Below are 11,527 nucleotides of genomic sequence, written 5' to 3' on the forward strand. Positions count from 1 at the left end.
TCACACAGTGCTTGTAGGCAAGATTCTTGAGGAAGTCCAAGATAAGATGTTCCTTTCATCAATTCTAAAACCTAATTGGGCATTATTTCACATAAAGATGCCCACAGATGGACCTCGAAGTGATTGATGTGTTAGTACATCCTAATTGTAACACCTACTTGCTAATTCATGGTTCCCTACAYAGGTCTTAGTGCCATGCTCCACATGCTTCTTACCTCAATTTTGTACGTATTCTGTAACCATATTATCTGCCTTTTCTTCTCCCAAGCCGCTTGTTTCCTGTGCAGAGGCAAAAGATCCACACTGTGTCCTCTCACCCCAACCTGCCAAGGCTCCTCACACTGGCTGCAAGAGCTGGTTCTGCAGCCACAGGGGCCAGGGGAGAGTCGGCTTCCGTGCAGGCAACTTCTCCTAGGTTGTCTGGGTGTGTAAGATTGTTGCTGGATTGCTAAGGAGCTCCCCCGTTTTCCTGAAAGGACCCATGGGTCACACCTTGGGGGACACTCAGGGCCCTTCTCTGGGCTTTGCAGGCCTAGGGGCTGTGGGACTCTGCCTGCAACACCTGCACATAATCTCTGGTCCCCTCGTCAGCAAACCTGAGCAGCAATGCTATTCGTTAGTAACACAATTATACGATGTTTTACATCCTGGCGGGCAGAAGCGACATGGCCATGGCCAYGGGCAGTGCTGGCAAGAACGATACTGCTAGGAGAGAGGGCAAACTGACATCTGGCCTGCTGTTGGGAGGGAAAGGTTGTGCTTTCTGCCCACCCCCGGCACGAGGAGCACAGGGCAATGCTGTCCCTGGGGCTGGTTGCTCACGGCTGCCTGCAAGCTGGGCTTTCCGTGGGGCAGCTGCTGAGATGGCTGCAGCAAACTTTGCTTTTGGCTTGTCCCAATACACTGCACGTGCACTGCTCACTCTATCTGTTAGATTAAACACTGGTCTGAATTCACAACATAAAAAAAAAATACATTTGACGCTGCTGTTGCAGCAGAGCACTGAAGAAAACAACAGGACTAAAGAGGGCACGTGCCACAAACGCCCTGCAAYGTCGCAGTTTATTGATGATTAAAGCAGGGGCCGAAGGGATCACCAGCAATCAAGCAAGACGAGCGCGGTCCGTTTCCCAGGCGCCGGCGCAGCTTGCGGCCCGTGTGCGTGGTGACTCCAGAGCAYGCAGCGAGGCTGGCGGCAGCCGCCAGGGACGGGGACGGCCGCGCCGCAGCTCGGGACCCATCTGTCACACAGTGAAGGGCGGGTGAACCCCGGGCAGCCCGGCCCGCCGCGCCAACAAGCGGGGCCGCGGGTTGCCAGCCGGCGCTCGCCGCACGAACACACTTACCTATGGACACACTTACCAGAATATGCCCTGCTCTTTCCTCCTGTTGATATCTCTCTTCAGCTGACAAAGAGCGCAGGCAGGAAAGCACAGGACGGCCATATGATCCTTCAGAATGGACCCCTGGGTGGAAATAGCCATCGTAACAATAATACATCCCCTCCTTTCTATTTGCCTTTTGAAATCGTCTTTCTTTGTTTTAACTGTTTTTATTTAGTTCATGGAATCTATTTTATTTCATCTCTTTCTCTGAAGGCTTCAAAGAGGAAAAGGGGAATCACTAACCCGGATGTTGTATTTGGTGCGGTAGAGTGTCCTCATGSCCACGCTGCAGCCACACAAGCAGCACTCGTCCATGTCACTGGCCACCTGACACCCYAGGCAAGGGAAGCAGAAGGCGCCACATAAACCTGCAGAGAGGTGAAGAAAAATGAGATGTTCTTTCTGTCAAGAGGAGCAGATGAGGTGAGAGATATGGCACAGAAAGGAGGTGCATTGGCAAACCAGACCAACAGCTGGAGAGGCCTCTCAAAGACCTCTCCGTCTCTAGCAAAAGTGGCTCTGCCACCTTTACTGAGAAAAAAGAGTGTTTGCAACATGAGCAGTTACTCAGCATACTCGACCCAGCACCCTGCCATAACATCCAGAAATGACCATAACATCCAACTGGAGAGTCATGGCTCCAGCCTCTCCCAGGGGACACAGCAGAAATACCCAGCGAAAGTAAATGCCAAAAATGAGAGGCGTGGGTGCACTTACACACTCCAAAGTCAGAGCAGCAGTCCATCAAATCTGTCTGCCATTCGCTCGACTGTGGAGGACCTAAAAACTGAGGCTGTATCGTAATCACGCGTTGAGCGGCCATTCCGCAGCTCTCGGGTCACTCGCAGTTTCTATTCTGGAAGAGAGATATGGAACAAAGACACTATAGTTATGTCTAAGCTGGATCTCTTGCTGCTGCCCTCAGACATGTACGTATCTTGCAGACCGCCATTATCACCCCCTTCACAAGAGAGCATCACGTTGGGAGGTCCAGAGCACAAGTCRCAGTGGGTCAGGGGCCAAGGAGAGCGGGCTTGGAGCCAGTGGGGCCGGTTTGAGGCCAGTAAATTTCATCATCCTGCCTGCACATGGAAGCTACTTCTTCCTCCAGAAGCCCTGCGGCTTCAGAAGCACAGGGCTTCTGTTGGTCAATCCCGTCTTCTAACCTCCAGGTTAAATGCCTCCGTTAACTGCTTTACCTGGTAGGGTTTTGGTTTTATTTTTATGTAATTACATAAATATTTAAATATACATAAAATATATATGATATATAAAGGTATTAATTCCAAAACAGAAATCATCCRCTCACGGTAGTAGAAGCTTCCAGAGCAGGCTCTTCCCGCTCTCTGTTTTCTTGGCAGGTTTTCAAGTAGCTGTTTTCCCTTGAAATTTCCCTCGCTGTGATAAACACGATCCTCTTTCCCTTGCCTCCTCCCTTTGCCCCTCTCTCTCAGCCACTTGCCGTTCTCTTCCTCATCCTCCGGAGCTCGGGCACCACCTCGAAGGAATGACCTTGGGCTGTTTCCCCTTCCTCGGCTGACCAAGAGCGCTGCTCAGTTCTGTCCCTTCACCAGGACCCCATAAAGACACCGGCTGCACTCATGGCCCCGGAGAGTCCCCCTGTGCTCCAGCAGTGCAGCCTCTGGAAATCCCACGCTGCTCTCTGAACACAGACCACCACCTAACAACTAAATACTGACTCCGAGGAGTTATTTTCCAGTAAGGAAGGACTTTTTTTAAAAAAAACCCTCTCTCTTCCTCATAACACTTTGCAATAAGCAGAAGGGAGCTTGGTTCTGCCATGACCCAAGACAGGACATGGAAGAAGGGCTGTAGAAACTCTCCATTCGACCTGTTCACAAGGCACATTGTCCAAGCAGCAGCACTGCAACTAGACTGAGCATAACCTTTTTCGCTATGCAATTCCAGCCCTGGTTGCCCTGAAGGACAAGTAGCCATCTAGCAGGATGGTCGCGTTAACCAAGGAATGCTGCAGATGGAAGGACAAAGCTGTTTTCTTGCTGTTGCTGTAACTGCTGTGGAGCAGTAAAACCAGCGCTTTGTGTCTCCCACAATGATAAGCACAAGAGCTTCTAGGGAAGGAGACCTTTGGCACAGGCTCAAACCAGCCCCGGCACCCCTGCCCCGAGGGCTGCCACAACCTGCAGGCACCGGGTGCGCCAACGGCGCCCCAGGGCTGGCACGGCTGAGGGCGCGCGGTGCAGGGCAGCCCTCAAGTCCCCGCTCAGAGCGGGACGCCCGTCCTCGCAGCGCCCAAAGCCCCAGGTGCTCCCCGAGCCGGCCAACCCGCGGGGCTCCTCATGCCGGCCCGAGTCCCGGCGCYTACCGGCCCCAGCGGGAGCACACAACTAACGCGCGCGGGAGCGAGTCATGGATTATCACGGGCGTGCAGCCAACTTGCAGGCGTTTGCGTGCGAGCACCCAGTTCCCCCCATGGCAGCTCAGCCTCGGCACCCTCCACGTGTGCACACATTCATTTAAATCCGAGCACCCAGTCAGCACATGTGGGAGCTCACGGTTGACACACAAGCGATGCAGCAGCACCCAGCTGGTGCACGCAGGAGCACCCGGTTCATTCCTGCAGCTGGTGCATCCTGAAGCACTCTGCTCATTCTGGCAGGAGAGGACACAGAAGCACAAAATCACAGAATGTTCAAGGTTGGAAGGGACCTCTAGAGATCATCTTGTCCAACCTTCCCGCTTCAACAGGGACACCCAGAGCATGTGGCACAGGGTGGCATCCAGGTGAGTTTTGAAGACCTCCAGAGAAGGAGACTCCACAACCTCCCTGGACACCCTCAAAGGGACTTCAGCCATGCCAGGTCGGGGATGTTGGGCAGCAGCAGGAAAGCAGCAAGGACCATGGAGAAGCACAGGATGAAAAATGACTCACACATGCACAATCCCACCCTCTCGCTCTGCCTGTCCAACAACCTGCACTGCCCACTGAAGGTGTTCGCAATGAGCAGAGCAACGTTTGGCTTCACTTGAGCCCTGGGAAAACCAAGAGGGTGTGTGCTTACCTCGCCTTTGTTTAATGATTTAGGCTTCCTTTTTCCTCCACCATATTGACTCATGAAAAATTTGCATTAGCCAGCAATACATTAAATTAGGTTTAACCCCCCTCCAAACCAAGATCATGGCTTTGCCGGTGCCACCTGCACCCTGCCAGAAACACAGAGCCTCAGCAGAGGAGCCAGGCTCTCCCAAAGTGACACCCACGTCCCCCCGCAGCGGAGCCAGCGCAGAGCCTGAGCGGTGCCCAGGCCCATGGCAGCTCCAGCAGCAGCTCTGCCCACTGCCCTTGCTGGGCATCGCCTAAAACGCCTCTGCTAAAATGCCCAGCGGCAGCACCCACACGATTTGGCTTTGAAGCTACATTTGCTGCAACTCCGCCATAGGAAACAGCCAGGCCGGCAGCTAAGTGGGTACCAGTATTTTTTACTTAGGCAAGCTTGCCAAATGCAAAAAAAAAAAAAAAAAAAAGAAAGAAGGAGAAAAGAAGGCAAAATGCACGTACCGCCTGCGAGCAGTCCTGGTTGGAGGAGTGAGCTGCCTGTTGCTGCTCCTCGCCTTTATATGCTCTCCGGGATGCATTGCAAAGGTGACCTCTGCTCCGCCTGACTACCGGCAGATAAAGCAACGCGCACCCCGTTGCGTAACGCCAGCCTCGGCGCCGAGGGGGTCCGTCCAGGATGCTTGCTGCTTTTCCAGGGCTCTCGGTGACATCCGTTTGGGCCRATACTTTACCAAAGGTACCAACCTCAGAGAGGGAACAGTTTTTGGAGAAGGAAAGTTTGCAGTCGAATTTTGGGCCTGCTTTGATGAATTTCCTGGTGGAGGTGCAGTTCCTGCCAGGTAGCCCGGTAGGTAAATTCCTGATAAATCTGGCTGTCATAAAGAAATAACTTCTGGGTGACGCAGTCCCTGCCTCAAAGCCTATGTACAAACTCTTATCACTTCCTTATACTGGGCGGAAAGAGCCCTCTACTTGCTTTGGATGGCAGTGCCGTTCCCCAGTTTCTACAGGATGCCCAGAAGGGAGACCGGGCAGGGAGAGCCACGAGGAGCRAGCCCGACAGAGCGAGCAGGGCTGAGCTGCGCTAGGGCTGAGGGGCTTTGGGTCCTTGCTGCAAAAATGGAGTTCTTCACACGGTAAATTTGGGAGAGAACCTGTGAAATCCAAGAGTCCTTTAGTAGCTCTCCGCAGATGTCAGAATGAGGACAACTGCAGTGTCTCTGCTGTCCATCTTGGGGCAAAATCCTTACGTGTCAGACCAAACCCCAGCCCATCTGCTTTGGCTTGCTGTGGCCAGAGTGGGGCAGAGTTTGCTCTCAGAAAGGTCTACCCTGACCCAAAGACATTTTTACATCTCTGCTCCCCACTTCTCCTTTCACAGAAACAGTACGTGGCTCAAAGCTGTTGTTCCCAAAGAGAAGATGTTGCAGAGCATCCACCCACGTTTCCTTTTCTAATCTTTTGCCGTTGTTGTTGTTGCTGTGGTCATTTGAAATAATGTCACCCCTTGGAAAATTCAGCTTCAGCCCAATAAAATGAAAAAAATATATATAGTCCCAGGTAGCATTCTAGATGAGTAAAATAAACACCTTAGACATATTTAAAAACTTTTTTTAAAAAAGTTCTGCAAATATATAAATAAAAGAAATAGTCAAAATCTCTCTCCGCAGTAGGGTACAGAGAAATCTCAGCTGCACATCGGACAGAGTGGAGCTGCTAAACTGGAAGTTAGTTAGGGAGGAGGAGGAAGAGTTTCCCAAAACCTCTAGGTGCTCCAGGAAGGTAACACATAGTGCAAGTGAGGCCAAGCAGTGCAATTTATTGATATTCATAACACAGAAAAGAGCTCACAAAAGCAAGCGACGCCCTCCGGGGAGCGTTCCCAGGCGGCTCCGGCCCCTCCGGCATGCAGCATCTCCGCACCGGCCCCCGCGGCCAGCGGTGGTCGCCACAGGACGGGGGCAGCAGCACCAGGGCCCGGCGCCGATCTGTCACACAAGCAGGGCAGCGTGAGCCCCGCGCAGCGCCACCGCTCCCCGGTGCCCCGGTCCCCGCCGCTTCACCCCCCAGGCCCATTTCGCACCCGGCCCACGGCCCTCGCGCGCCGTCTCGGTCTGGTTTTGCTCCCCGCTGCAGAACCGGGACCCACAGACACCCTCCTGGAGCCGCGGGTCTCCCCCGTCACTGCARGCTCCCGTTAAGGTCTTGCTGCGGGCCAGGTCGAGCCTACCAGAATATGCCACACTCCCTCCTCTTCTTGATATCTCTCTTCATTTGACAAACGGAGCACACGGGACAACACATGGTGACACAGTAATCCGAGCAAATGGACCCCTGTTAAACAGAAATTATTTAAGAGTGTAGACCTGTTCAAAAACCGCATCTCATCTAAGAATCTACGAAGTTCATCTAAGAAGTTAATCACAGCCCATGTCATGTCTCTCTTGTTTCCTCCTTGATGCTCTTTTTCTTGTTTTTGTGTTGAGCTCCCGAATCTACATCTTTAAAAATGCTAAAACATTTCAGTACTAATGACTGAATTTGTTTTAGAACATAGAGGACTYGGAACACAACTAGAAAATACGAAAATAAAGAAGTTAGTACAGCATTCAGATAGCTATTCCTCTTTTTGCTCTCTAGSTTAAAACCGAGTGGAAAAACAGATAAACGAGAGAGGCAATTTGGGTGATTTTGAATGGGRAGCTTTGATTTGCACTACGGAAAAYACTAAGTTACCTCTGAAAATAAATGCTTTGCCAAATTTAATATATATGAGCGAACACGTTTCTCCAGTGCCTCCAAACAAGATAACAAAGGATGCTGTGAGCAAGCTGTCTAAGATTAAACCCAGCTTTTTAAAATCAGCCAAGGGATTTGTGCAGCTGCAGCTCTCCTGGCTCCCATTCCATACTCCCAACATCGCCCAGGAAATATAATCTTGAAAAACGGCAGGCACAGAATGCTGTGGCCCCCCATACATTCGTTATGTCCTTCGCAAGAGGCCCCCCGGAGACACTTAACGTTTGCTCTTTGAGCAAGGAAGGAGCAGGGACGAAGCACTAACCGGGATATTGTATCTGGTGCGGTAGAGGGTCCTTATCGCCACGCTGGTGCCGCACAAGCAGCACTCGTTCATGTCCCCGGCCACCTCGCAGGCGAGACAGGGAAAGCAGAACGCCCCACATAAGCCTGGAATAAGAGGAAAAACAGGAGCAAGTGAGTTTGGGCTTGGATTTGCCTCAGGTCCTAGGGATGGGACAAGAGGAGGGGGGCTCTGTGGCACGAGAGACTGCAAGTTTCCTGCCGTTTACTTTTTACCCACTAAATAAGGCTGCCTGTGTTGCCTCCTGAGGTCCCTCTGAGCAAGGACGGGTGAAATAAGCCCCGCTTCGGCACTTACACACGCCACAGTCGGTGCAACAGTCCATCAGGCCCGTCTGCCACTTGTTTCTCGGCATGGTGGAGATCATGTCATACTGAGGCTGGGTTGTAATAACGGGCTGAGTGTCCATCCTGCTTTCTGCAGATCACCTCGGTCCTCTGAAAGGGAACGGGGAGGGACGGGGGCGTTAGTGGCAGCCGGCAGGAAACACAGCAGGGAAGCTGGAGCGATCCTGGTGGATAAACTGCAGCAGCCAATGAAGGCACCYACAGGGTAAATTCACTAAATATTCCCCACCCAGATGCTCTCATATGGTTTGTCTTGGCACTGTAAGAAACATTTTACAAAATCGCTGCCCATTCTTTAGGTCACTGCCACTTCTTTTTTTGTTTGTTTTTCCTCCAGAAAAGACCAGAACTCTCCCCAAACTGTGCCCTGCAGAAATGCAGTTCTACTGACTACATTTAAATTGATCACTAACCAGCACTTTTGTCTAGGTCTTTTCCAGGTATATAAGATAACGTATTAGGTTAGATACCTTATACACCCCAACTCCAGAGGTTGGGGTTATAGGTTATACACCTATAACCCTATTAGTTAATGGTTAATATGGTTATAAATATATAACCTATACCGAATACCTAATAGATATGCCCATAGGTATATAACCTATACCTATATCTGATAAAGGTTATAGGTTATATATCTATAACATATTAAGTTATCTTATATACCTTATATACCCCAACTCCAGAGGTTGGGGTTATAGGTTATAATACTTATAACATATTAGGTTATAGGTATATAACCTATACCGAATTCCTAAGAGGTATGCCTATAGGTATATAACCTATACCTATACCTGATAACATATTAGGTTATCTTATATACCTTATATAACCAAAAAAAAAAAAAAAAAAAAAAAAAAAAAAAGGATTCAGGAAACCACAGCCAGACGGTGAAATGAGGCTCACTCCCGCATCCAGATTGTTCTCCGGTTTTTCCCTATAATCTGGTCCTGCTAAGCAGCCTCCAAGCATCGGCTTTTTCTCCCACCTCGGAAAGGGTTTGCTCATTTGCAAGGTCACGGATTTTGTTTGCTCTGCGTGGAGCTCGGCAGCCGTCCCAGGCTGAGGCAAACAACACGGATGTTTCACTTGTTGAACTTGGAGCAGTTTTCCAAAGAAAGCTTTGGCACGAGCACAAAGCATTTGGGAAACAACCTCCCATCTCCTCCTCAGCAAGCCAGCCGCAGGGAAAGTCGCGACGGTTGTGCACAAAGAGAAAAAAAAAAGTGGAAGGAAAACAACAAAAACCACGGAAAACCCTCGCTGAAATGTGTCAGGATTTCTTGCTGCAAGTTGCCTTGGGCGCTGGCCAAGGCAAGGAAACAGCTGCCCAACTTGGAGGCCCCTCCCTGTGGCCCCAGTGAGCACAAAATGCAGAACAGAAACTCGCGTTTCTGGGCGCGCTGCTTGCCACAGCCCTCCCACAGCATCCCGCCGGGAGCGGCCGCATCCCGAGCCTCCCGAGAGCCCTTCCTAAAGCCCGCGCGGCCTTGGAAATAGCGGGAGGCTCCCGGGGGTAAGAGCAGGTCCCGAGAGCAGGGGCAGCGCTGATGCCAAGTGCCGGAGCCACGTGTGCCAAAACCGCAGCTCGGCCCCKCTCTGAAAGGCATTGCAACGCAAAATATTCAATGTATGGGTATTATGCACATCCCATCTCCTCTCGTAGCTGAAAACTTTGCAACAGGAGCACATTTCTCTCCCCGCTGATGTTACTGGCATCCCAAGCTCCCACGGCGGGACAGTGCTGCAACACCCCAAGCACCCAAAACGCACCCAAAATGCACCCAAAACGCACCCAGGGCACGCACCGAAGCAACCTGCACAACCCAGCCCGCCCCTAAGGTGTGAACCGCGCTCAGCACAGCCCCTGGAAACTCAGAACTAAAGGTACGAACAAAACTCAGAGCAGACTCCCAAATTGTCCAAAAACAGAAAAAAAAAGAAAAAAAAAAAGGAAAAAGGAAAAAAAAAACCCAAACTTTAATTCTTCCATATTCACTCTCTGCCTCACTTTTCCCCAAGGGTTTCACGCTGGATGCAAGGGGACAAACCTGGCTCGCAGCAGCAGCACCAGCAGCACCAGCAGCAGCAGCAACCTCTGGCAGGGGGGCAGCCCCTTCCTGCCCCTGGGYTTGCAGATAAAGGCTTATTCGGGGAAAATGAAACTGAACTTTTTTATCCGCCCCGCTCCCTCCCTTCCCCGCGGTGGGGAGTCTCTCATTGGTAGTTTGGAGCAGGCGAGTGAGGGTGGGAGGCAGTCGGAGCCCGGGGGGGCAGGAGCTTTGGGCCCTGTTGGTAGAAATTTAACACCGCGCGGTTAGCTTTTCTGGGCAGAATTAAATCAGAACTTGTTGTTGTTGTTCATATTAAAGAAAACACTCACATCTACATCACCGGGACCCSCTACTTCTGTTCGCACATGCCTGTAGTTGGGAGAAGAACAAGCCTGAACGTCTCTTGACGGAGAYGAGCGTTTTTGCAACACTTAAATATTCCCATTCTCTCCCCAAATAAGCTTGTTTTTAATATAAAAAATAAAGAATAAATAAAAGAGGCAAGACCAAGGGGCCTGCAGGCTGCTCTTGCTCTGGTTTGCTTCGGCTTGCAGGAAAAGCTTTGGAGGAAGAGTTTGCAGATGTGTGTGTCTGCTCCTGCACTTGAAAGCACAAGGAGGTTTCAGGTTGGATGTTGGAGCAGAAAGGGGGGAAGGAAAGAGGGGGGAAGAAGGGGTAGGAGAGGAAGAGCTGCCCTCTCCCCTGCCCGCGGCTCTAGTTCTTTCAAGCTCCCTCACCAAGGTCTAGCAATTGCAGCCAAGGCAAGCAAGGCAGAGAACAACACTTGGCTAAACTGGGGCCRGGATGGGAATTTTCATCCCGCCAAGCCTGGCCTACGCCGTGGTGGGTGCAAACCCCAGCTCCAGCGCCCACGGTGGGGCCGAGTGGGGCCCGCTTGCCGCTCAGCGGCTCACAGCGAGAGCCTGTTAGGTGCAAAGAGGYAGCAGTTGAAAAACCAGCGCAAACAGTAGTTTCACATTCATCATCTGGTCACATTCTGGCTTGGGGAAAGATCCATCACCAACCATTTGTCACGGGGAGTTTCAGTGACTTCCTACTTCCTTCTTTCTAACCACCTTTCTACGGTAGCATTAGAAACCGTTAAGTTAACCCAGCATCAACCAAAGCCCTGGCAAATCTAAATGCCCGAGATACTTTGGCAGAGAATTTACAAAGTCACAATTACTTTTTCAGTGWCTTCACCTTATTTGTATTAGTAGGATAAGGTCAGCTATCGTTGACAAAGAGCAGCCATTTCCTACTGCTACACAGAACTTCTTAATCTTTCTAAGTAAAACACCCACGGGACCCATATCATGGATTACTTGGCTAAATAAAACGCTGCTTTAAGAGGCAAACCCGAAAAGCACTGAAGACAGGTATAAAGTAAAAAGAGCTTTTATAGAGAAAGACACTAAGAGACAGTTGACCTGTAAGAGATATTTGTGGGAAAGGGAAGCTGTACGACTCAGTACCTGCTACGTGGGCACCATCACAAGGCCTTTTAAGAGGGGAGCTTCATTTTTGTATCTATATCATTTCCTCAGTGCATATACAAGATGGGTCTTGTGAACAGCTGTATTTCTTCTCTTTGACTT

The 11,527-nt window shown here is 50.8% G+C and overlaps 2 protein-coding genes across 3 annotated transcripts; both read right to left on the reverse strand.

Moving 5' to 3' along the window:
* Positions 1 to 1,186: 1,186 nt before the first annotated feature.
* Positions 1,187 to 4,981, reverse strand: LOC112951903 (placenta-specific gene 8 protein-like). Its single transcript, XM_026044678.1, has 5 exons — positions 4,927 to 4,981; positions 2,103 to 2,241; positions 1,629 to 1,753; positions 1,363 to 1,466; positions 1,187 to 1,241 (listed from the first exon to the last, which is right to left on the reverse strand). Coding segments are annotated over exons 2-5 (336 nt in total). The 5' UTR covers positions 2,209 to 2,241; positions 4,927 to 4,981; the 3' UTR covers positions 1,187 to 1,240.
* Positions 4,982 to 6,318: 1,337 nt separating this feature from the next.
* LOC112951897 (placenta-specific gene 8 protein-like) lies at positions 6,319 to 9,954 on the reverse strand. 2 transcript variants are annotated; one of them, XM_026044671.1, is made up of 5 exons: positions 9,927 to 9,954; positions 7,826 to 7,965; positions 7,490 to 7,614; positions 6,656 to 6,759; positions 6,319 to 6,413 (listed from the first exon to the last, which is right to left on the reverse strand). In XM_026044671.1, coding segments are annotated over exons 2-5 (342 nt in total). In that variant the 5' UTR covers positions 7,938 to 7,965; positions 9,927 to 9,954; the 3' UTR covers positions 6,319 to 6,412. The 2 variants fall into 2 exon arrangements, with proteins under 2 accessions (XP_025900456.1, XP_025900455.1); XM_026044670.1 differs by lacking the exon at positions 6,319 to 6,413 and having other exon boundaries at positions 6,652 to 6,759.
* Positions 9,955 to 11,527: the final 1,573 nt, after the last annotated feature.

This window comes from Nothoprocta perdicaria, unplaced genomic scaffold, assembly GCF_003342845.1.
Source record: "Nothoprocta perdicaria isolate Ctin4 unplaced genomic scaffold, notPer1 scaffold_376, whole genome shotgun sequence".
Taxonomy (NCBI): Eukaryota; Metazoa; Chordata; class Aves; order Tinamiformes; family Tinamidae; genus Nothoprocta; species Nothoprocta perdicaria.

Excerpts from the sequence above, each read along its gene's own strand:
- LOC112951897 (XM_026044670.1), bottom strand. The coding sequence starts at position 7,937 with ATGGACACTCAGCCCGTTATTACAACCCAGCCTCAGTATGACATGATC. Across the intron at positions 7,615-7,825 it reads TTGCACCGACTGTGGCGTGT|GCTTATGTGGGGCGTTCTGC; the intron begins GTAAGTGCCGAA and ends CTCTTATTCCAG. Across the intron at positions 6,760-7,489 it reads GCACCAGATACAATATCCCG|GGGTCCATTTGCTCGGATTA; the intron begins GTTAGTGCTTCG and ends TCTGTTTAACAG.